Raw genomic sequence first — 27,011 nt, forward strand, 5'->3', positions numbered from 1 at the left:
AATGATTAAATTAAATCAAGGGCGCAGGAAATCTTGTACCCGGTACTCATGTAAGAGAATAAGGGCAAGAAAATCCTACTAACAAATGAAACAAAGTTTCGAAAACAAATGAAACAGTTAAATGCTTCAAAAGTAAAATTGGTAGTCCAAGGATGTAGGCATACCTTGCCAAGTCTCTATAGGACATAAAGCAAGTTTTTCCCACTGAATTTAATATGATACTTACAGAATTAGCGAACTTTTGTGCTCTGAAAAAATAAGCTAATTCCCTACCGTTGTATGTATCATCATCTCTGACTGACGTGTAGGGGTGCGAGGTGTCAACTGGTGACGAGAACTGCTGCTGAGGTCCCAATTCAGCAACTAAAGTTCGAGCTAGAGGAACTATGGCCCTCTTTGTCCTCCTACAGTCAGATTGCAGAAGATTGGGTACTCTTGACCCGGGGCAGACCACAGTACCAGGGTACCAATATGATGATCTGTCAGAATGAGAAATATTCAAGGGACATAGATGGTAAATACGAGTAATAACATGGAGGGAGAGATGACCAATTAAGAGTATGACTGCGGCCTACAGTCACCACGCAATCCAAAGTTGTCTCACCTTCACTATATGTTACTCTCGTAATGCACAATACACCGCACCTTATAAAAAATGAAATTGAATGAAAAATAGTAAAGCTACGTTAACAAAGTTAAATATGCTTACCATAAATTACCACTTAGCACCAGTACCTGAGTGAAGATCCCGGACAGGCCCCCATATAACTTGTGACGGTAACGCGTTGGTGTTCGGCTGTTTAAGGCTAGGGGTATGGCCTCGTCACATAGTTATAAAAAAAAAATAGAAAAACTGGAACTTCGTCTGTGGTAAGGTAAGGAGAAGACACACAAAACACAAGTAAACTTTAACAATGAAATTTTAATTACGTTAAATAAATCAAAACATGAAAATATGGACAAACAAATTCTTATAATAAAATCAATGAATCAAAATAATAAGAATACTTAAATGACAAAATGAAAAGTTACGTTAAGGCAAAATAACAAGAAGTGCAACACAAAAGTTAAGTGGGAGGTGCTGGAATATTGGCTTAAAGCCACCACCTCTCTCAGTACACGCTAACGTCTAGCTGGGAGGAGTGCTGGCTACGAAAGCACGGAACATTCTGAAGACTGATGTTGGGGCGACCCCAGACATCGGGTAGTATTGGGGGGGGGGCGAGGCAGGTGCAGCCAGACCGGCGACCAATCAGCGGAGTCGTAGCGATCAACGGGTAGTTTGGTGGTTGGAGTTCGAACAGGTGGCTGGTTGCATACGTTTCTGCTCACCCTGGCAAGCCTTGCTGGTGTTTGTTGTCGTTGTTGGACATTTCTTCCATAGTCTTTTATATAGTTGTGAAGACGTAATTTTGGAGGGAAGAGCAGGCTCAATCTCTTGAAGGAGATTATCGTCACAATATATATATATATATATATATATATATTATTAAATATGACCGAAAAAGTAAGATTAATAATTCTAACACGAATTTTCTCAATCTTTCGTACATTACGCTTCACTGTTGGAGGTAAATAAAAAATCACTTCTCCAAAATTCATTTTTATTTCTAGTCTGACGCGACACGGGCGCGTTTCGTAAAACTTATTACATTTTCAAAGACTTCACAAATACACAACTGATTAGAACTTACGTCTCTCTGATATTATATCTACATTTGAGTGAGGTGGGAAGGGTGATGTGGCATTAACACAAGACAGAACAGGAGGGGATATTAATAGGGTATTAAAAGTATCAACACAAGACAGAACAGAAACAATGGGTATTGAATAGAAGTGTTTGTAGAAAGCCTATTGGTCCATATTTCTTGATGCTTCTATATTGGAGCGGAGTCTTGAGGTGGGTAGAATATAGTTGTGCAATAATTGGCTGTTGATTGCTGGTGTTGACTTCTTGATGTGTAGTGCCTCGCAAACGTCAAGCCGCCTGCTATCGCTGTATCTATCGATGATTTCTGTGTTGTTTACTAGGATTTCTCTGGCGATGGTTTGGTTATGGGAAGAGATTATATGTTCCTTAATGGAGCCCTGTTGCTTATGCATCGTTAAACGCCTAGAAAGAGATGTTGTTGTCTTGCCTATATACTGGGTTTTTTGGAGCTTACAGTCCCCAAGTGGGCATTTGAAGGCATAGACGACGTTAGTCTCTTTTAAAGCGTTCTGTTTTGTGTCTGGAGAGTTTCTCATGAGTAGGCTGGCCGTTTTTCTGGTTTTATAGTAAATCGTCAGTTGTATCCTCTGATTTTTGTCTGTAGGGATAACGTTTCTATTAACAATATCTTTCAGGACCCTTTCCTCCGTTTTATGAGCTGTGGAAAAGAAGTTCCTGTAAAATAGTCTAATAGGGGGTATAGGTGTTGTGTTAGTTGTCTCTTCAGAGGTTGCATGGCTTTTCACTTTCCTTCTTATGATGTCTTCGATTAAACCATTGGAGAAGCCGTTATTGACTAGGACCTGCCTTACCCTATGATACTTGTGTTGATACTTTTAATACCCTATTAATATCCCCTCCTGTTCTGTCTTGTGTTAATGCCACATCACCCTTCCCACCTCACTCAAATGTAGATATAATATCAGAGAGACGTAAGTTCTAATCAGTTGTGTATTTGTGAAGTCTTTGAAAATGTAATAAGTTTTACGAAACGCGCCCGTGTCGCGTCAGACTAGAAATAAAAATGAATTTTGGAGAAGTGATTTTTGATTTACCTCCAACAGTGAAGCGTAATGTACGAAAGATTGAGAAAATTCGTGTTAGAATTATTAATCTTACTTTTTCGGTCATATTTAATAATATATGTCTACAGGAAAGACTGCTACCAAAATATACTAATATATATATATATATATATATATATATATATATATATATATATATATATATATATATATATATATATATATATATATTCAGATGTTTATTCAGGTAAGGTATATACATACAAGTGATGTTACATTAATGGATTGATATATAGATAGAGCTAGTACATACAATGCCTAAAGCCACTATTACGCAATGCGTTTCGGGCAAGAAAACATTAATATCTAGAACTTAATACTAATTGAGCATAAAGAATAAAAGATGTTGAGAACAAATACAAATAAAGATAAAAAAAAAGGGGGAACATGACTGAAAAAGCAGCACAAATACAATAGGTTGACAAACAGTGTTGATTAAAAAAAAAAAAAAAAAAAAAAAAAAAAAATAACAGACATGGGTTGACAATAGAGGAGTGAGGTAGATTACAGGGAATTTATTAGGTAGTGTTTAGTTTTTATCTTAAACTAAACTATCTTAAACTAGTTGATTATGCAATTCACATAAGAATAGAGCGACCTACCATGAACACCCAAATCACGGAACTATTTACTCTACCCACCATGAGAGTAAGGACAAGACAAGAACATATCGATGCCACCACAGAAGACAATGTCCAACATAACAGGCCAATTACACTGGATTAATCTTTGTGTTTAGATAGGAGATGCCTCGTATGGGCCAATAAGCCTTCTGCAGCCCCTATGTTTATCCCTTATGTATCCCCCCATGTTTTTCACCTTCATTGTATTATCACCTGACCTAATGCGGGTATAAAATCAACTAGTATTGTAAGATCTGTTCACTTGAGAATGAACCATGGAGGTTCGAAACGTCGTGCAAATTATACAAATAAGTGTAATACACTCTATAGTAAATCACTTCTTTTCTTCACCTTAAAAGTACGAAAATGAGTTTTGGAGAACTCCTATTCCAATTAAGCCCTGATGCTAAGAAAATAGTTAGAGGGATAGAAGCCCTAAACCAGAAAATAATAAATACAGAATATGCGGTCATATTCAATGAAACATGTTTGAAAGAAAACCTGCTGCCAGTATACCAATATATATATATATATATATATATATATATATATATATATATATATATATATATATATATATATATATATATATATATATATATATATATATATATATAAATATATAAGCCTATACTTGCATAAACCACAAGTGAAGATTAACAATCTTTGGACAACACCCACCAGTGGGCCTCGAACCCAGAAAGCACAACTACCTTCCAGTAGCTGCCATAAGTAGTACGCCTTAACCCACTACACCATCAGACCCTACAAAAGAAGTAGAGACTTCGAGATATATATACACCTCAAATATCTCCACTTCCCGAGGGCACTAGACAAGTGAGAGGTTACTATGCGTTTTTCATCAAGCCACTGTTAATGTGAGAGAACTCGTGTCCATGCTATAAGCCTATACTTGCATAAACCACAAGTGAAGATTAACAATCTTTGGACAACACCCACCAGTGGGCCTCGAACCCAGAAAGCACAACTACCTTCCAGTAGCTGCCATAACTAGTACGCCTTAACCCACTACACCATATATATATATATATATATATATATATATATATATATATATATATATATATATATATATATATATATATATATAACATTAATAATTTTGTAACTAGCGTCAAAAATTATTTGCTTAGCTATGCTGCACCCATGCTTGCTCTAGTGCCTGAGAGAATGCTTGGAGGGTTGAAAAAGATGCAAAACGAAGCCATGAGGAAAATCCTCGGATGCCCCCGTACAACTAAATTAGTAAACATGAGGAAGGAACTGAATATTTCATGTGTAAGTGATCGTATCACTGAAATTAATGCTTTAATTGGTATCAAGATGCTTAGGCTAACCCACCCTAACCCCTGCACTGAAGCCCTCCAAGCCTTCTTCCTTGAAGATCAGCATCCCTCCAAATGGATTACCGTAACTGCCACTGTGCTCAGAATGTATAATATTCATCACCCCAACCAAGAGAGACAACAACAACACTTTCCTGCCCCATGGGAGATCACTCCTTTCCAAATTACCGTCCCCCCTTTCCCACCCAAGAAGCTGATTAAAGAACAAGCCATGCTTCGACAAGAAGCAAAGTACAATGCCTTAAGGCAAATTGATGCTTTAGTCAGAGAGCGCTCCCTTTCCCAGATTATTTACACTGATGGATCCTTGCACCAGTCCCATGTTGCAGCTGGAAGTGCAGTTGTTGTGACAGGGAGAGATGGTTCCATCTCCCATGAGTGTGGAGCGCGTCTAAGTAACCGGGCCTCCACTCTTCAAACAGAATTGGTTGCCATAATCCTTGCACTCGAGCGCGTATATGAATCCAAAGTTGACACGCTAATTGTAAGTGACTCCTTGTCATCCTTGACTGCCCTCAGCTCCCCAAGGCGTAACTGTGACGTGCTTATCTCTGAAGCTAGACACAGATATAGTGAAATAATCAATGATGGAGTCAGAGTTTGTCTCCTGTGGATTCCTTCCCATATTGGTCTCCGAATGCACGATAGAACTGATGAGATAGCCAAGACTTTTGCTCGTAGAGGGAATTGATTACCAACTTGGACTGCCTTTGAGCAGCCTGAGGGCAGCAATATCCCAGGAACATCAACTAAATTTCGGAGACTTGAGGCAAAGTGAAATTCACACCAGTTACTCCATCTATCATCATTCTATATGCATGAAGAACCGCACGTCTATGGGTCATCCAATAATGTTAGCAGACTTCTAGATGTTGCCACTGCTAGGCTTAGGCTCGATTACAAGTACCTCTGGGAGTTTGTAACATCTGCTGATGTAGATTTGACTAAATGTAAACTCTGTCAGCAGAACTATTCGCATACTTTGCGTCATTACAATTACAATACAATACAATTTTATTTAGGTAAGGTACATACATACAATAAATATTTACAAGGATTGTTTAACTTATAGGTATAGCTAGTACATACAATGCCTAAAGCCACTATTACGCAAAGCGTTTCGGGCATAATTTTATATAATATAATAGAATATAATATAATATATAATAATAATATAATATATAATTATATAATAGAATGTGAAAAAGTTGCGGAATTTAGAGATAACACCATCAATAGTGTTCAAGAAATGTGTAAGTACTTCATTCATAATGATGTGCTGCCCGAAATCTTACCGAAGTATTCAGAATTTGCTTACTGTAGGTAATGTATACACATGACTAAAGCTGCCGCCCAGTTGGGTGGGTATGCAGGAAGACTAGTAACTTTTTTTTTTTTTTTTTTTTTGAGATATATACAAGAGTTGTTACATTCTTGTACAGCCACTAGTACGCGTAGCGTTTCGGGCAAGTCCTTAATCCTATGGTCCCTGGAATACGATCCCCTGCCGCGAAAAATCGTTTTTTTTGACTTGTGTGACTTACTATAGATGTAAAGTGCCTTGTATAGTGACGGTTGTGAGCCTCTTGTAATGTCACTTGTGACACCTCTGTGTCACTTGTGACACAAAGATTATTGATGTGTGTATTTGTGTGGGTGATTAGATATGTATGTGTATGTATATATGTATACGTATATATATATGTACATGTATGTATGCGAGTGTGTACATGTGTATACAACATTAATAATTTTGAAACTAGCGTCAAACATTGTTATTTGCTCAGCTAAACGAACTAGAGGGTTCAGTTCCTGAACCGATTATGTGCCTCTGTAATCCTTTACACCACCGCCCACGGGATGGGTATGGGGTGCATAATAAAGAAAGAAATGCAGGCGATGAGTCACAATAACGTGGCTGAAGTATGTTGACCAGACCACACACTAGAAGTTGAAGGGACGACGACGTTTCGGTCCGACCATTCTCAAGTCGATCTTGACTTGAGAATGGTCCAGGACGGACCGAAACGTCGTCGTCCCTTCAACTTCTAGTGTGTGGTCTGGATCAAAGAAAGAAATTGAATTGAATTCTTTCTATAGCTAAGGTTAACTATAACTTTGTTAACTTCTAACCCTAGCTTATTATAGTTATAGGTTTAGTTAGTTTAGTTCATTTATTATGCACCCCATACCAATCTTGTGGGCGGTAGTGGAAAGGGTTACAGGTACTTACATTCTACCGTGTCAAATATATAACAACTTATTGTGTAATTGAATTACTCAGTTTAAGGAGCATTATATATATATATGTAATTATTATTAAATTATGTTATATTATTACATAATAATTATGTAATTATTAAATTATTATTATTAAAGGGGAAAGGATAGGTGCGTAATGCAAGTGTCAGTTGAGCGTCGGCGTCGGCGGTCGTCGGGTGTTGCTGCTCCTCGTCGCTGGGGTCCGGCGCCGCCTCTACAGGTCTCTTGTGCTCTACTTTTACTCTCAACGGCTCTGTTTACCCGCCCTCCTGCCTTGCCCACCTGGTTCACAGCTTCAGTCTGCGGATGTCATATGCACGCCAGGAGGTCAGTTTAGTTTAGTTCCATTATGCGCCCCCATGCCAGTAAGGCAAGATTATACTCGATTTACCTGAGGGGCCTCGACGAGGACAGGAAGCCGGCGGCTTGTCGAAGGTCCCCCCTACCCCCATGTGTAGGTTAAGATGATGTTGACCTACACAGACATTGACCGACTTCAGTTTTTTTTGTGTTAAAAAAAGGGTTAAATTTAAGGCTTATTTCATCTCTACTCCCAACTAACTTAATCCTATTTTATCTTTATTTATAAATAAATAAATGTTTATTTAGGTAAAAGTACGTACAAGATGAGTTACAAGCAGAATGTTGGATTTCTAGATAGAACTAGTACATACTATGCCTAAAGCCACTAATATGTACAGCATTTTGGGCCTTAGAGGGCCGACATCTCTAGTGGTTTTTGGCGGTGACTGGTTGCTGGTTGTTTGTCAATGGTACTCCGATTATTCCTAAGGATTTTTCCAGCTGTGTTTTTTTAGCATTTAGGCATTGGCATTTATGGCTTCAGTGAGTAGGCGATTCCATGTGTGTGTTCATTAGTTTGACTTAAAAAATATTTTTCTGGTAAAGGTTTTACATATAGATCCCGTTTGTCTTTCTTCTGACATATAAATAATTTTGGTTTAATAAGTTATCAAGTTATTTAATAAGTTTTCAACAATATCTTCTTCTTGATAGTAGGTGCAGTTTGCATGAAGGGTTTGTCCTCCCGATGACTGCACCAGTACAGATGTTGGTAGAGGCGTTTATGTTGAAGAGTGTTTCAAAAGTGCTTGTTGCGTTGTGGTGTAGACAGAGGAGCGGCGACTAGAGCAGAGGTGTGTGTTAGAGGGAGACTTGCCGCACCGTAGGGCGGTGTGTTGTGTTTATGGCGTCAGCTGATCCATGGTGTTGCGATGAGGCAGTTGTTTTCTGTGTTTAGCTGTTGGTGGAGCCAGGTATAAATGTGGCGCGGGTCAGATGTGACCCAATTTGTTGGTCGATTGGAGATATTTAGCCAGTGCTTTGACTATTTGGTATTTTTCTTGTAACGAGTGGTCACCGCCTCCTAATATATGCTCGATGGTAAAGGGTATTTTAAGTGAGATAAGTACTTGTTTGAAATTTACTCTGGCACTATAATGTCGGAAGCAATGTAGGAGATAGTGTTCGATTGTTTCAGGCACCTGACAGTGGATGCAGAGTTCGTTGATGTCTGTTCTGTACTTAGAGCTGTGTGCTGCTAGTTTGGTGTGTCCCAGCCTTAATCTGGTCATCGCTATATCAATTTCTCTGCTTTTATATCTGATATATTTCCAAGTTTCCCATTTCTTATTCCTGGGGCATTCACCGATTCCAACATAGGCGACCCTTTTGGAAACGCAACACATGGGTTGACCCGATTGAGTCTGGTCATATTCTTACAGGGGTTGAGACACGTTTAGTAAGTTAGAATAAATTATAATTAACGTCAATGAATTTACTGTGTAAAAACAGTAAAACAAAAGTTTTATATATTGTGACTTATTTGAGTTTGAAGCTATTGCCCCTTAATGTATTACATGGGACACTTTAAAGAAGCAGTCTGGATTATTATCTTCCTTAATGTTCAGTATTTACATAAATTGGCCCTAGGGTCTTTTAGTGGCCTCGACAAGGATATGAAGCTGGCAGATTGTCAAAGGTCCTCCCCCAATTTTCCTGATGGTTTTATTCAGCTGGATTTTGAACTGCAGCAGTGTTTTGAAATTTAATTCTTCAGCGGATAGGCAGTTCCATGGGTTTATAACCCTCTGGGTGAAAAAGCACCTTCTGTCTTACATTACGGCTTGTTGAGCTTGAAGTCATTACTCCTTATGTGTGTAACTTTGACTTTTTAAAGGTTCAAGTTGTAGTCTGGATCATTATCCTCCAAATTCATTATTATTTTAAATGTTTCCACGAGATCAGCCCTCACATCTGGTTGGCAATGGTAGTCTTGCCACCCTCAACTTTTCCTGGCATGGTTCGATTACGTTCTGGAATGATTTTGTGGCCTGGCGTTGAACTTTTTCCAATGTATGTGTCCTGGAAATGTTGTTTCCATGTTTAGATATAGTAGTCCAAATGGGGGGGGGGGCACCAGAAATTTGTACAGCTGAATAAGTAACTACCTTTCTTCCCAGTCAAAGATTCACCTGACTATTTTTTTTTTTAACCACTCCCACTTATTGTGCAACTTTCAATATTTGGTGGATTCTGATTCCACGGTACCATTCTTCATCAGTCTGATGCAAGATAATAGTCTGGATAATAGATAAATGGGCAAAATGCTGTGCGTATTAGTGGCTTTAGGCATAGTATGTACTTACTCTTTCTACAAATCCAACATTCTTCTTGTAACTTTTGTATTTATGTACTTTACCCAAAACTAATTATTATTATTAATTATTCTTTATTTATTATAATATTGATTTGGTAGTTTTGAAGTGCATTGTTAAGCCCTACATGAAAGGTCTTGCATTTTTCGAGATTAAGGAGCATTTTCCAGTCTTCTGACCATTCGTGAAGTTCATGTAGGTCTTTTTATCATTTTCACATTTTAACTTGACCTTAGCCAAGTTAATTCATCTTAGTGTCATCAGCAAATTTGGTGATGTGGTTTGTAATCTCATCTATATATTAAATTGTATGTACGAATGTACTATTGAATCTATATATTAACACTCGCTCTTTGGACACCGATCACGTCCATTTTTTTTCTTTTGAGTCCGTAGCCATGGACAGGACTCGCGTCCACTACAAAAATATTTGTATAAAATTAATTTTTTATTTGATACCAAAATGAAAGATGTAACACGAAACTTGATGTCTGAACACTTGAAAGATTATAAATACGTTTTTGGGTCTAAATTTTAAATTTTAAAATATTTGTTAAAATTCCATTTTAATTCAGTGAACGTATGATGTTTTGTGTCCGGTTCAAACAAATCAGTTGTGTCAGATGAAACAAATAGTATTGTTTAACTACTAGTAATTTAAATCTTGCTTCTAATTACAAAATTTAGCAATAAACCTGGACACATTTTTATATACCATTTTTTTCCTATATAGGTTGTGTAATTCATGAAAGATTGTACAAGATCTCTGGTGGGATTGCCCGAGTCAGTTTGTATTGTGAGCAGGCTCAGTATCTTGACGTGGTGAAGAAATGGCAAGCCTGGGTAAACTGGCATGGAAGATGAAGCCCCTTCACCTTCACAACCAGTTCCCACTTGTGGCTAGTCTTTGGAAAGGTTAGTGTATATTCAGACGAAACCAAAATGGCATGTATGTACAGTAGAGTAGTGTCTGTTTTTTTGGCCATTTACTTTATTTTAGTTGATTAAACATGTATAAATTATATGAACTTTTTTGTTTAAACATTATGGTATAAATGACTTGATATTAATTATGAAATGACATCACAGTCTATAGATGCAATACTTAATATTACTTAGATTATATTGATGGCTAATTAAAATAATTGGCACAACCTAGTTGAATCCTTCAAGTACTGGTGGTCAGCTAGGTAATTATTTCTTACATTTTTAAAAGAAATTTAACCAGTATAAGCAAGTGCAGTATATTCAGTATTATGCTTATCTTTCAACACTATTGTACAATACTGTACTGTATTTTTGTAGTGACATACAGTACTTGAACTGTACATGGTATTCAAGGTTATTTCCAGACTGAAAAACCAACATCTGCCATCCAAATGTTTAGTGGTTCGTATTATAGGAACCACTAAAGTTTAAAATCTGACAATAATGTATTAGAGTAGAATGAAGTTCCACCAAGTTTTAGATGTTTTCAATTGATTTAAGAACTGTTTTGGTTGCTGACAAAAAGACTTCTAGGCTTTCTGTTGTCAGATAAGTTTCATAATGCTCCTTTTCAGAGGACTATTCTTATCAGTTATCAGCCTAAACATGTTTCATCTATCTAATAAAAACATAAACATTCTCAGTGGTCTACCTACCTGTTGAATACCTATTGATTCTGAGGATCAGCTTTCCCATGGCTTGATCTGACCAGGTCTCCTGATTGCTGGTCTTATCTACCAGGCTGTTCAATGCAGCTGTTCACAGCCTAATGTACTAGTCACAGCCTGGTTGATTTATCCTTTGAAGGTGCTTGTTGAGTTCTCTTTTGAACACTACGAGAGGTCAGCCAGTTATGTGTTAGGGAAAGTGTTGAAAAGTCTTGGGCTTTAGATGTTAATTGAGTTTTTGCAGTGTGTCTATTACACCTTTGCCTTTGTGTGGGGATAATTTGCATATCCTGCCATGCTTTCTGGTCTTGTGTAATTACCTAAATGTAGTTACACAATAAGCTATACTCATGGTGTCTTGTCTTCCCAGCCACTGTCATATAACTCTTTGAAACGACTGATGATTTTGTCCTCTACCACCACCTCACTTGGTCTGACCGTCTACCCCTGTTTGCGAAAGTGAATATTCTTACCTTCTGCAGCTTTGTTTAGTTAGCTAAAATCTGTCCTCATATTCTTGAAGTACCAGGTCTTAGGAATTCTTCTCTATCAATTTTTTTGAAAATTTGATTTCTAATATTAAATGATCATTTTCAGAGAACCAGACTACAATGTCAATTCTAGAGAACACCATAGAGAACATAGATGTATCTTGAGACAAAATGGAAAAATTACTCGAGGAGCTAGGAAGAAATAGAGTAGTTGAACCAGATGGGGTTTCACCTTGGGTTCTGAGAGAATGTGCAACTGAGCTGAACATTCCACTTCAATTGATATTAGACATCTTTGTGTAGAAGAATCTGAGAAGACATAAGGAAAAAAGGCAAACATGGTTCCAATCTACAGAAGTAGCAGCAGGGAAGACCTGTATTGATGACAAATGTAGTCAAAATATTGGAAAATGTAATTAAAACCAAATTGGTAGAACACCTGGAAAGAAATGATAAATAAGACATATAGTATGGTTTTTGATCAGGAAGATCCTGTATAACAAAATCTACTTAGTTTCTATGATAGAGCAAAAGAGATTTTACAGGAAAGAGATAGTTGGGTTAACTGTATTTATCTGGACCTAAAAAAGGCTTTTGATAGTATCTAACATAAGAGGCTGTTCAAGAAACTGGAACATACTGGACAAGTGACAGGGATGCTTCTAACATGGATGGAAAATTTTCACAAAAATGACAGCTAATATCTGGGCTCATGCTTTTGGGGCTCCAGGAAGGTGTTGACCTCTCACAGGTAAGCTCAGGCCATATATTTCTTTATCCATTTGTTCTTTTTCAGAAATGCTGGTCTTCTTTGCCAAGGCATTGTTGTGAATTAGGTTTGGGCTTTTCCCAAACCAAACCAAATTTAGAGGCCGCCTGACAGCTGGGTGGATAGCCCTTGGGAATTCGTAGTGCTAAGGTCCCCAGGTTCGATCCCCGGTGGAGGCGGAGACAAATGGGCAAAATATTTATTTCACCCTGATGCCCCTGTTACCTAGCAGTAAATAGGTACCTGGGAGTTAGACAGCTGCTACGGGCTGCTTCCTGAGGGGGGGTGTAACAAAAAGGAGGTCTGGTCGAGGACCGGGCCGCGGGGACGCCAAGCCCCGAAATCATCTCGAGAAGATAACCTTTCCAGAAATCATGAATGAAATGCCAATTTCAGATGTCTTTCAGTAGCTTCCAATTCCTGCTGTGTTCCATTTTTTCCATGAGGTAGAGGAGTTCAATTTGGGCAGCTTGTAACAGATGGAGTAGGTTAGATGGAACCTCAGGTGACCTAAGCTGCCACCTGGTGGCAGTCAGTCACATTGCCTTTAAGTTGTTCATACTACAGCAGTGAACATCATTATCTCTTGGTACCTTAATTTCAAGTGGTTGCTTGTTGTATTGGGCTTATGCTTTCTGGTGGGGGGGTTTCTTTTTTTGGGGGGATATCCATTTCCCAGGCTCCCCTCATCATATAGAGAGCTAGATTCTGATCCTGATTAAGCATGGATGGGTCCCCTAGACATGGCTAGACCAGTGCTTAATTTGGAGAGCTGTATAGTTACATTCAGTGGTTGGTGGTTTATATTTTGACACCATGTGTGCTATTTTCCATTTGTCAGATTTATTCCAGGAGCAGCTTCCACACTTCTAGATATTTGTTAAATTTCTGTATACTGTATAATTAATGTGATAATGTGTGTAGAGAGGAAAAGCATATGCTGAGTTCAGATGATAGTGAACTATGTGCAATGAAAGTCCACTTCTCAATTATTTTGCTTAGAAATTCCTAACATTTAATGAAAATTTTTATTTTCAGGTTCATTTTATGAAGGAAAATACTGTATACGCAGAATTCTGTCATGCAATCATGTTAGAAGTTTTGGCTCTACTATTCCAACATGTGGCGATCAGATCACTAAAAATTCAAAATCATCTGAGACGCCGTTATTGAAGCAGTTACAGGCTCGTATCAAAATGTCAGGTGAGATGCATCAAAATTACCTTTTCACATTTGAAAATATTTGTTTAATGTTTTTATCGATTGATTTGTAGAGTATATTATTGATTAAAGTGCAGTTCAGTTAATTAATAGGCATTTTTTCCTCCAGGACCTTTGACTGTTTATGACTACATGAAAGAGGTATTGATTAATCCAGTTTCAGGATATTATTCTGCTGGCCAGGATATGCTTGGAAGCAAAGGAGACTACATTACTTCACCTGAGATATGCCAAATGTTTGGTGAAGTGAGTATTTTATTATTTTTTTTACTGTAACCTTATTTTATGTTCAGTGTATCTTTCAGTACCTTATGTTCAACCAGAGATGTAAATAGTCTCTGTGGTGTAGTGGTAAGACACTCGCCTGGCGTTCCGCTGAGCGCTTTGTCATGGGTTCGTATCCTGGCTGGGGAGGATTTACTGGGTGCAAATCCTTAACTGTAGCCTCTGTTTAACTGAACAGTAAAATGGGTACTTGGTTGTAACAACGATTCTTCGTGGAGGTCGTATTCCAGGGACTTTCCCGAAACGCTTCGTGTACTAGTGGCTGTACAAGAATGTAACAACTCTTGTATATATCTCAAAAAAAAAAACAAAAAAAAAATTGAAATATTGTTAGCCAAAACATTATCCTTTCAGGTAATTAACAAAAATAAATGTACAGTATATAATTCTAAAAGGTAAAATACAGGATGTTTTATGAAGGAAACTTGCAAATTTTGGACAGGCTCATTTTAATATTTTTGCTTCTAAATGTAGGACATCTTTGGTTTTGCAGGAATGCAATATACAGTAGTAGTTTTTAGTCCTTATAGGGTTACCATCTGGATTTCTTCCTGGTTAGTTTTCCTCCATTTTGATTTGAAACTTTAAATATTTTTAATTTGATTAAAAGTAATTATGGCTGCTGCTGAAGTTAAGCAAATAGCCCTGCATAGAAATGCAGTTTTCTTAGAGAAGGTGCCTCAATGCTTTGTGTGGCCCATCCAGGATTCTTATCCACCAGGCTTTTGTCAACCTTGCCTCCCATGATAAGAAGCTATAAATCGTATTGTTAGGTGTCTATGGAAAGCCAGACGGTGTAGTCTAACTCAAGCCACCTCCAAGTGACCGACTTTGTTATCTTAGAGAGCAATACCATCAACACCCCACGAAGGCAATAACTAGAAATATTGAATGCTGAACCTCACTCTTAGCTACCAGTTGAGAACCAAGATGCCAGTGTGAGAGCACCTGCCAACACAACAGTACCAATGGAACCAACAACTCACTTTGGCCCTAGTGTCTGCCCATTATAAACAAAGGCTCTGCAGTGGCTGATAAATTTTCTGACTTTATTTTTCCTGCCATTTGTGTTGGGGACCTCATTGCAGAGGCAGAATTATTCTCTTTTTGGAGGTTGGTTTCTCTATCTTGCATGTGGTACTAGGTCTCCACCACCACCTGGCTGTCAGGCAATACTCAACCTTCCCTCCTTTTCTTCCAGTTAATTAAGTCAAGTCTATCTCTTCTGTTAATTAAGCCCTGGGCTCGTGATTTATCAGAACTTCTCTTGAAATTTGGCCTATACATTTTGGAAATTGATGCATGCTTTTCTCTCTCATAATTTATCCTAGACATCACTGTGTATCCCTAAGTTGTTTATCTGATACTGGTTGGCAGCTGGGTACCTGTGGTTTCTGCAGTGGTTTGGCTTCTCTATTATCATCGTACAGTACTATTGTACATATATTGGCTCAAATAAGGGCCCTTTTATATTTTGTTACTAATGTTTTAGTGGCTGCTTGCTGTGGAGAGCTGGTTTAGGTTGTATCTTGGGGGATCCTTAGCTATGAAATGGGTTATTGCAAATGGTAACACACCATTTTCAGATGTTTCGCTTGTCTTTTTTTTTTTTTTTTCCTCTTCTTGCCCGAGCTTTCTTGGGTGGTCTGAGCATTGTGGAGGCTGCTGATACTTGTGGCGTTTGATAACTTTTGGAGGTGTTTAGTGTACCATTAATTCTGAACTGGTAGCAAAAACAGTAATTGGCATTCCATGTTTCTAGTAATCACTTGAAGGGGGTAATAAGGGTGTTGCACTTTCATTATTATAGGCAATTGTTTGGAGGTGGCTTGAGTCAAACTCGCCACAAGCTTTCTTTCCTAAATATGAGACACTATTTGAAAAGTTGCATGTCAAGGTTGGGCACAAGGTTGGCAAGAGTTGGACTATTTGGGGTATAGCTTGGGAAGCATCAGAGGGAATGCCTTAGAAATGGAGTCACTTTGCTTTACACTATCTTTATTCATGAATGTTCAGGTGTTAACATTTATAATTGTTTTCAATGTAAACAGAGTAATTTTAATAATTTAAGAATTACGCACGTTAATTATCATAGATAATACATCACAAGCAGGTACTAAAAAGCACAAAAATAAAGGATGCTGCCTAAGATGAAATGTACATAATGTTCTCAATTCTCTTCCACGGGATCCAACTTAAACAGTACAATACTGAGTATTTAGATTGATTGTCAGCAAACTCATTCTCTGTGGCCTGGATTCCTTGTGTATCTTGCTAAGAGTATCCCTGTTGACTTGTTTGTTTTATTATATCCTGCAGACCGAGAATGCCTGAAGAGAGCTAATACTGTTAACTGGATGGGTGGCTTCTTTATTGCAAAAGATCATTAGTCTGTAAATTATTTATTTTAGTGTAGGTGTGGACATAGGCCTGGCAGCAAATCACAATGAGTGCAAGGAGAGACACCTAAGTTATGGCTGTTCCCTTCATGCTCAATTTTGCTTACCAAGGTCAGCATTGTGCAGGGCTCCTAGCTTGTGCTCATAAAACTGAAACACTTAAATTATATTTTCAACCAGGTATCAAGATGTCCACATTCACTTGGTATGACATTTGTGTAGACTCTGGTCTAAAATGGAATTCAACACATTTATAAGCAGGACATTTAATATAATAATCCCAGGAGATAACAGAACCCTTACATGGCTTTCAAGTCTTCATGGAATACACCTGTTATCAGTCATTCAAGCTAAAGTTAAACATATCATTAACTAATTAGCACCTTTAGCAATCTTACAGGGGCCAGTCAAAAGGTTACTTATAGGTGCCAGTGCCTAGAATGTGTCCTTCCCCCTTCATAATCCAGAGGACTTGGTGGATCTAGCTTTAAGGGGCCGCAAAAGAAATGTGTGCTCTAGTCAAAATACTACCCAGAGCAAAGTTAGCAATATTTGGAATAAACAAAATGCCTGAATCTCAATCTTCACATTATTTACAGGTGTTATGATATTGTTCTGCAGCTTGTAGGTGTGTGGGTATACAGTGAGTGGTACAAGTTGGGATCACCGAAGCCACTGCAACTAGTCGAGTTGGGACCTGGACGTGGAACCCTCATGGAGGATGTTCTAAGGGTCAGTTTCCTTCAAAATGTACTTAGACATTTCTTTGTTTTGTTACCATAATTTTCATATTAGGAGGAACAAAACTGGATTCTGAATGTTATTAAATACAGTACAGATATAATTGTGGAGTCACAAAAAATGAACAATGTACTGAAGATTTATTTGCAATACAGGCATCAGAAAGCTTGCATGATTAACTTAATTAGAATCCATATTAAAAAAGATGAGGAATTGGGGTAAGTGCTATGGCAAATAACTTCAGGTCTTGCTCATGTGCACAAACTCTGTCTGAGAATATTGTATTTCCAAAACCCATGAAAGTAGGAAACAGAGTAGCCCAATAATAATAGATGTATGCTTCTAAAACATTTTATTCTTGTTTAATTCATTTTTGAATAGGTGTTAAAACAGTTTGGGGAGGCAGGGAGTGATCTAACTGTGCATTTAGTGGAAGTATCAGGAAGAATTGAGTTGCAAGCAGGAAGAGAAATTATGCAGAGTGGTTCAATCTCGGAAGGGTAAGTTTACTTTTTTTTTTTTAATACGTTTCAGTAAATAAAGTTTTAGCTCTATTGATTATTTTTACTCTTTATTGTTTTTAGATTTCAAAGGACAAGTTGATAAATGATTACTGCTTAACCCTTAAATGATTATTGACCTCATTTGAGACATTCTGAAGCAATCATGATTAGCCTTGTATGAGGTTTTATTCCAATCTATAGCACTTGACACTGGCTCTCTCCTTGACAGCATTGTACATAATCAGGGGCAATTGAACAGCAGGAATCTATTCCTCCTTGGTCATACTGGTGCAAAGATGATGCTAGAGAAAATTCAAACTACTCTAGAATGTCCTAGATGGCTCATTCATATAAACTTAAAGCCCTTCCACGCTCTTTGTATCACAGGAACTGCAAAGTAGTTGTTTCGTGAACTACTAATTGGATCACATGGCCACTACCCCTGACTGCCTCCAGGTGTCAGCACTTTCTGATTGGTGTCGAATGTAGTTTAATTTGTAGAAAATAAAAACAGACCTTGATTTAGTTTCTTGTGTTTATCATAGTAACTTTGTTTTTCATTGTGCAATGGGCTTATGTTAATAGTGGACTCGGTTCAGTTGGCTGTATATCTTTGGATTTTTTCTTTGACCAGTTCTCAATCCTGTGCTTATTATACACTAGCAGTAATTGAATTTATCACTGCTGTAAAAGCTCCTTTGACTTTGGTCACATTATATGGGCATTTTTACTGGGCACAAGAATTTGTTTGTTTAGTTGGTCATGTGAGGGGTAAGGGTACAACCCTGGTTTGTGCCTTAGAGAGGCTGCAGGATCCAGAAAGTTCAGTAGAACTTCGGTTTTCTTTTGACCATGTCGTAGCTCAGTCGATTAAGGCAGCGTCTAGGATGCTCTCGGACGCAGGTTCGAATCCTCGTCACAGCCCTTGTGGATTTGTTCATGTATAAGCAGTGATTCTGTCTGAGCCGATCTCAGCAGTCTGTTAACTTGCAGACGTATGTACTGAAATACTGTTGTTAGCATTGGAGATAACCAAAAGATTAATATGGGGAAGTTGCATGTGGGACTTCTACTTCATGAGATGCAGAATGATTGAAATGGACAATGTTTAGAGAGTGCCAGTCTTGTATTATTATAATGCATTTATTTCCTTGTCTTCTTAACAGATATGCCGGATGAATTATACTATAAGAAAAGTACTACAACTGATGGATCACCAATATTTTGGTATAGGCACTTGAGCAGTGTCCCAAAAAATTTCTCGGTGTTTCTTGCTAATGAGTTCTTTGATGTGCTACCCATTCACAAAATTCGGAGAATGGAGGAAGGATGGCGAGAGGTTCTAATCGATATAGATGAAGGAGATGGGCCTCATCACCTACGTTATGTTCTTGCCAGAGGTGCTACACCTGCTACAAAAGTTTTTATTCAGGTGAGAAATTATTGTTGTGGTTAAAAACAGTTAACCTATCATTTTGTTTTCATGCAATAATAGTGCTGTGTAGATGATTAATATCTTAATAATGGTCGATAATTTGTCATAATAGCCTGAAGAAACGCGTGATGAAATTGAGGTATGTCCAGAAGCTGCAGTACTTTGTGAAGAGCTGGCCAGCAGAATAGAAGATGATGGAGGTATTGCACTCATTATGGATTATGGGCATGATGGTAAATCCTCCAGTACTTTCAGGGTTAGTAAAATTTGGTACCCATTACAGTAATAGGAATAACCATGTACAGTATGATAACATCACGTGTGATAATTCTTTCTGAATTAGAACAAAATCTTACATTTTCAAATAGCTATATCTTTTTACCATATGGAACATGTAATGTGCAGTATTTATATTTTGAATAATTAAGCAGGCCATTGCCTTGTTACTTTGCATAGTAAAATCTGCTGGTTACTCTGGTAAGGCCATTCTAATTATAGCAATTAAAGTTATAAATGTTAAATACAGTTAAATAAAGTTAAATATAAATGTCAATACAGTACAATTAACAATGCTTATTGCATGAAAGGTTGTTGGTGACAATATGAAACTATTAAAGTACAGGAGAATGAAGTTTAACATTGATTTTCATCATACTTGCTAACAGGTGGTAGAACTTAAGAAAAAAAGTCTAGATGTTGAGAATGACATAATGATCATTAAAGTAGGTAGGGTATCTCATACATGAAAACCTTAACACTTATTGTTAAATATTGGTCAGTGATATAACAGAAATGTGATAATTTCAGGCATTCAAAAATCACGAGCTTCATGATCCACTATGTGAGCCAGGTACAGCTGATCTAACAGCTGATGTTGATTTTGCTTATCTGAAGAGTCAAGTCCAGGAGAGGGTGATCACCTATGGCCCGGTTACACAGTCCTCATTCTTAACAAATATGGGTATAGAGATGAGACTTGCTGTAAGTTTTACTATGCTTTTCTTAGGGTTGTGTGTGTAATCTTAATAGCTGTACCTTATCAGATTTATAATTTTATAGTTAAAGGGTATTGAGAGTAAGTATGATGCACGTGTTTGAGGCAGTTGCTGAGTAGTATTAATTTGAATGTAGAGAAGCTAGAAGCTGTTGATAAGTTCAGGTCATAGTACTAGTAATTGGAAGTAACATGAAACAGAAGTGAAAATTGAAAGGCAAGCATCTTTAAGGCTTGCATGGGAAGATAGATTCGTAGAGTTTACAAGATGTTTGCATAGACCACGCCCCCTCGGTGGATGGTGCCTTGGCGCAGTGAGGGGACTCTTGTATGCTGCTTGCTGGTATGAGGGCATAGTTCCTGCTCCCTTGTCTTGCCTGCTGTGGTGGTGCACAAGCAAAATACATACCCATATGTTAGCTGTGTATGGAGACTTGTAAATGCCCTTATGTTTATCTGAGAGTTGAATCTACCTAGTGGCCGCAGCCCCTTAGGTTGGGGGGCAACATGCTTCTTTAGTGGGTAAAACAGGAGGTTCAGTCTGGCCTGAACCAATCAGCTTGTCTGGTTAGATCTGTCTAGTTAGACATTGGGTCAAGTTTGCATTATGGGGTTGGTATCCCTATTGGTCCCTCAGTGGTTACTCACGTATACTGTGCCGGTTAGCCCTGAGTTAGCCAGTTAGCTGCCCCCCCCCTCCCCAAGTCAGGCCGTGTTGAAAGATTGGGATCCATGGTTCTAGTAGTGGTGGGTCCAGACTAGGCTTTTTCTTGGACTTCCCCAACTGATCCTCTCCATTTCCCTCATATTTCTTTGGCAGGGTTGAGCTTCAAGCCCCTGGTGATGACTACTGACTATCTCGTCACCTGGTGTGGCTGTCTTTCATTGTCACATCTGCGCCGTTTACAATTACTTATTGTAGAATGGAACTCTACTCTCCTTCATGTGAGTTCCTGGCATCAACACTGGTTACATGCGTTACATGGTTACACTGGTTACATCAACACTGGTTACATGCTTCATTCTACCTATGCTACATTCCAGAATTTGTTTGGTCACGCTATGTAACCAAAGTGTTTTGATCTTTATCATGAACACACCTGCCCTGATGTGCACATCCATTAGCACTTTGTGGATACCTAAGTTACTTTTAACTTGGATACCCTACCCAGACTAGCACATGTATAATTGTAGCCACTTCTCAGGAGGCAGCTGCCCGCCTAGCTACTTCCCTGCAGTGGTGAGACCCCAATTCGGGTGTCCAAAAATACTCAGTAGAATGCCAGCACTGGTACTGTTGTTCTACCCTACCATGATGTAATTGGAGAGACCTCAAATACTGTTACGAGGATATTAAATATATCCTTGAGCCCCAGGACTTTTCTATCCTCTAGACTGACAACTTCACTCTTGCCCCTCGTGGTCATTGTCATCAACCTCTCAGAGTTGTTAAGATCACTTTTCACGGTAGGACCCTTCCATCTTCTGTCATTCTTGTCAATGCCAGATGTTCTATTTAGGAGAACATTCCTCTTCATGCCTCTGCAGTAGATGTCGGAAAGTTGGTCAGGGTTCTTCCAGGTGCAGCACTGAGATGTCCCATTGTTCCATGTGGTGACCCTGGACATTCTCTTACTGATTCTTCCCAAGCTTATTATATCTATAGTGAGGCCTGCCCTGCCATTTTCTGCATGTCCTTGCATTTTAAGTTTGAACAGGCGAGTCTCTCTCCTTGAAACATTGCGATCATACATCTTTTCCCAAGGCTCGGCACCAGGTCTGTTGTCTTGACACGCTACTGTTGTTTTTTCTGACCACACCTATGTATGTCGCCTGCCTCCAGAGACAAGCATCTTCACGGCAGAACTTTATGCTATTCTCTATGCTCTTCGTCTCCTGCTTTCTCGCTGTCACTCCTCCTTTATGGTTGTAGATGACTCTCGCAGTGCCCTCATGACTCTGGAGTCCTTTAATCCAGTCCATCTGTTGGTAGTCGAGATTCAGCATTGGCTGTTTCTTCGAGATTCAGCATTGGCTGTTTCTTATCTCTAGTAGATTTAAGATGGTTGAGTTTTGCTGGGTTCCCAGTCATATTGGTGTCTTTAAATGAGCGTGCGGATGCTGCCACTAGAGAAGCTATCCGCACTTGTCCCATCTCCCGTAAAGGCATTCCTTATTCCTTCTGTCTTCTAGTTTTTCTTGTCTTCTAGTTTTGGCATATTTAATGCCTCTAACCTCTCCTTGTAGCTCTTACCCTTCAGTTCTGGGAGCCACTTAGTAGTATGTCTTTGCATCTTTTCCAGTTTGTTGATGTGCTTCTTAACACTTTCGCGCACCGGGCGCGCGACCTCTCCACTATCCCAAAGTGGCCTGAGTGTTTCACTGGAGCGTGCGTAAATTCAGAAAAGTGTAAATTCCTCTTTTAAAATTTGTCACCTTAATTTTCGTCCTACGATATTCAATTTGGTATCTATGTGTTCGTAATAGAATTCTCTAGCTGATGAAATGCATATAAGCTCCATAAGCCTGGCTTACCACCCGCAGCAAACAGAGAAAGTGCGAGCGAGTGACCCGCGAGCGCTCGAGGGATAAAATGTTTTCAGTCTTCACTCTGGTCACCTCAATTATCGTCCTAGGTCTTTCATTTTGGTATCAATGTGTTCACAATAGAATTCCCAACAGGCCTATATGCATATAATATAAAAAACAGCAGCGATCTCCACCCGCCGACATGATAAAAACAGGCCGCGGTTACAAGAGAGCGCTGCGCCACCCCAAGGCGCTTCTCACTATGAAAAGTGAATGATCTTTTCAACTTGGTCATCTCAATTCTCGTCCTAGGTTTTTCAATTTGGTATCAATGTGTTTGCAATAGAATTCTCTACAGGACTAAATGAATATAAAGGCCAAAAGCCCGGCAAGAAAGTGAGAAAGTGAGAGCGTGTTACCCGGGAGCGAGCCAGAGCAATAAAATGTGTACTCTCTTCACTTTGGACATCTCAATTCTCATCTTAAGTCTTTCATTATGGTATCATTGTCTTCGCAATAGAATTCCCTACAGGAGTATGCAAATATAAAGTCCAAAAACCCAGCGTAGCACCCACAGCAAACAGAGAAAGTGACGGAGCATAATCCCAGTGAGCGCCAATAAAATGGGTATTCTGTTTTCAACTTTGTTACCTCAATTCTGGTCCCAGGACTTTAACTATGGTATCAATGTATTCGCAATGAAATTCCCTACAAGCGTATATGCATATAATGTGCAAAACTGCAGCAAAACCTTCCCGAAAAAAAACGCTATTGTTGCCGCGCTTAGGTCTCGATGCCAAGTCCTCGCCGGACTTGCCCCTGTTTTGCGGAGGACTCAATGCTGAGTTGTCGCCGGGCGGAAGTGTTAAGATATGAGCACCACACAACCGCTGCATATTCTAGCTTTGAATTAACAAAAGTCGTGAACAATTTCTTTAGTATTTCGTCATCTATGTACAGTATTTAAAAGTAATTCTGAAGTTAAAAAGCGTGGCATAGGCTCCTTGCACAACGTTCTTTGTGGTCCTCGGGTGATAGTTTTCTATCTAGAACCGCCCATAGATCTCTCTTATCGGAATTCTTTAAAGATTTCTCACATAATTTATAGGTTGTGTGGGGTCTATGTTCTCCTATTCCACATTCCATAACATGCCATTTATGCACATTAAATTCCATTTGCCAAGTGGTGCTCCATATACTTTTGTCCAGGTCTTCTTTTAGGGCATGACAATCATCCTTATCCTTCCTATTATCTTAGCATCATCAGTAAACATGTTCATATAATTCTGTATACCAACTGGTAGATTATTTATGTAGACAATGAACATCACCAGTGCAAGTACTGAACCCTGTGGTACTCCACTTGACATTTCTCCAGTCCGATACATTGCCTCTGATTACTGCCCTCATGTTTCTATCAGTCAGAAAAATTTTCTTCCATGTTAGAAGTTTACCTGTCACCCCTCCAATATTTTCCAGTTTCCAGAACAACCTCTTTGTGGAACTCTGTCAAGCCTTTTTTAGTTCCAGATAGATGCAGTCAACCCAATCATATCTTTCCTGTGAAATCTCTGTGGCTCGATCATAGAAACTGAGTAAATTCGATACACAGGATATTCCAGATCGAAAACCATACTGTCTGTCTGATATTATATCATTTCTCTCCAGGTGTTCTACCCATTTAGTTTTTATTATTTTTTCCAATATTTTGACTATTACACTTGTCAATGATACAGGTCTATAATTGAGGGGGTCTTCCCTGCTGCCACTTTTGTAGATTGGAACTGTTAGCCTTTTTCCACACATCTGCTATGACTCCTGTATACAGGGATGTCAGAAAAATCAGCTGAAGTGGAATGCTGAGCTCAGGTGCACATTCTCTCAGAACCCATGGTGAAACTCCATCTGGGCCAACTGCTTTGTTCTTCCTTAACTCCAGGAGCATTTGTTTCACTTTGTCTCTAGACACCTCTATGTACTCTAAGCTCTGGAATTCTTATTGTCTGGTTCTCTGAAGATCTCATTTTGTACAAACACACTTTGGAACTTTTCGTTTAATGTTTCGCACATTTTCTTTTCGTTTTCCATGTATCTGTCCTCCATTTCAACCTCTGAATATTATCCTTTACCTGCAGCTTGATTTTAATGAATTTATAGAAAAGGCCTGGATCTGATTTACATTTGCCTGCTATACCGTTCTCAAAGTTCCTCTTTGCCTCTCTCCTTACTGACGTGTAGTTGTTTCTTGCATCATCTGTCCTCGGGTGGATTTCATTGCCTTGGAATGGAACCATTGGTTACCTCTTTGTTGTTGCCTTTTTCAGTTGCAAGATGCTTGTGATATACACTGTTTGGAATGGGAATGGTGGGACTTTCTCCTTTGGTCACGTTGTTCCTATCTGTGTTGGTTTTATTGGTAACCTGTTTATGTACAGAATCAGTCTGCTGGCTCTGTGGCCAGTTCAGCATTGGTTCCCGGCTCCTCTTATATGTTCTATTTGTGTGTGGGTGTGGAGACCTCACCTCTCTGTTGACCAGTGGTCGGCCATATCAGCATAGATCGTCTTGACCACAAATTTTGATGTCAATAGAGTTTTTAATCGTACTGTATTTTCCATTTTATGATGTGGCAACTTCTTTTTTTTTTTTTTTTATGCATTGCATCCCTCCTGATGCCAAGATGAAGTGGCTTCATAGTTCTTCTAGGGCTTTTTTCTCGACAGTTGTCACCAATTTGCGACAATAATCATGTCCTTAATCTTGGCTTAGACTATCATTTCATGGGCAATACTATTTGGCCTGGGCAGTCCCTCTTAATTTTTTGGATGCATTTTCTCTACCCTTCCTCAATCTGTCTCGGGTTACCCTGTTTCTCTAGAGTTTCCTTGGATCAGGTTTTTTCCATTTTTGTCCACATGTTTGATTTTTTTGAACCAAGACTAGTTTTTGGGAAAATTATGTAGCTTTCCCCTCCCCCCACCAAAAAAAAAGTTTTTAGAGGCTGGTAATTAGAGATAATTTATAATATTATGGTGTAATGATACAGCTTGAGTGCAGTGTTATTGCAAGGTTAGTTAAAACACAAATTTAAATGCAGTATAATGTTCATTGTACAGTAATCCATTCTTATTTTATATTCAAATTTGGCATGCTCTATTTTTCAGAATTTGATGAAGCATTCCAAGACTGAACAAGTTAAATCCCTTGTGTCTGGGTATAAGATGTTAACAGAGGTGGAACAGATGGGTGAAAGATTCAAGTTCCTTGCATTTTTCCCTGCAGTTGTGAAGGATTTCCTCCAGAAGCATCCTCCTCCTGGGTTTCACAAGAATCTGGATTGATGTACATTTTTAGTATTGTCTTGTGAAAATGTAAATAAATGTAAAAAATAATCAACTAAAAAAGACATCACAAGGGGTCCTGTAGCACATCAGGCTACATTGTATGCTCACAGCTTGATGGCTGTTTACCAAGCAGTAAATATGGAAATACTGTAGGACTTGATAGAGCCATTGAAGGTTTCATCCTGGAGGTGATTGGTCATTTGCAAAGTAGCTAGAGAAAATAAGTGGGGAGCAAATGGGGGGGGGGGGGGAAATTCCTGAATGTATGTTGACTTAACAGCACTAAAGATTGTTGCCAGCTTGGCACCTTTTGATAATTTGTCAGATCTTGGCTGAAAAAAAATGTTGGAAAGTTGTGTAATCCATGCAATGTGCTCTCATGCATGTTATCCACCCCTAACCCCCCTCCCTTTCTGGCTCATTGTCACTGTGAGGGGGCTTGGTGGGCAGCTGCCGGAGTGTGATGCTCCATGGGTCAGTCCTCTGTCCTTTTGAGACCTTATGCTTCGGCTGCTGTCTTTACCAATTTTGGCCAGAACGCTTTTCCTTTTATTGTGTTTCTGGTTTTTCTCCCTCCCCCTCTTCTCCTTTCTCATTGTCATTTCCTGCCGACCTTTTGCCTGTTTTGATTATTCTCTTGGACTTCTTCTATTTTGACGCCTGGGTGTTTGGGGAGGCATACTCTTGCACCCGTGGAACTGTAGTACCCGACGTCGAGAGCGAGGGGGAACCTTATATCTGCAAAGCCTACATACCCACCATCTGCCGGGCTGTGGTGGGTATGTGGCCCTGCGGGCTGCTCCAAGCAACAGCCTGGTGGACCAAACTCTCACAAGTCGAGCCTGGCTTGGGGAGTAGAAGAACTCCCAGAACCCCATCAAGCAGGTTATATTGTCAATCCTCCTTTCGTCACTGAATC

General features: G+C 38.9%; 1 protein-coding gene across 1 annotated transcript; it reads left to right on the forward strand.

Annotated features, from left to right (window-relative positions):
- Window positions 1-7,184: 7,184 nt before the first annotated feature.
- Window positions 7,185-26,140, forward strand: LOC123746324 (protein arginine methyltransferase NDUFAF7, mitochondrial). The gene is given in 11 exon segments (XM_045727737.2): window positions 7,185-7,375; window positions 10,460-10,641; window positions 13,680-13,844; window positions 13,972-14,108; window positions 17,168-17,278; window positions 17,669-17,728; window positions 17,730-17,787; window positions 18,957-19,222; window positions 19,338-19,481; window positions 20,033-20,206; window positions 25,913-26,140. Coding segments are annotated over 10 exon segments (1,377 nt in total). The 5' UTR covers window positions 7,185-7,375; window positions 10,460-10,556; the 3' UTR covers window positions 26,090-26,140.
- The last annotated feature ends 871 nt before the right edge of the window (window positions 26,141-27,011 follow it).

The sequence above is a fragment of the Procambarus clarkii genome, chromosome 10 (assembly GCF_040958095.1).
Source record: "Procambarus clarkii isolate CNS0578487 chromosome 10, FALCON_Pclarkii_2.0, whole genome shotgun sequence".
NCBI classification, from domain to species: Eukaryota; Metazoa; Arthropoda; class Malacostraca; order Decapoda; family Cambaridae; genus Procambarus; species Procambarus clarkii.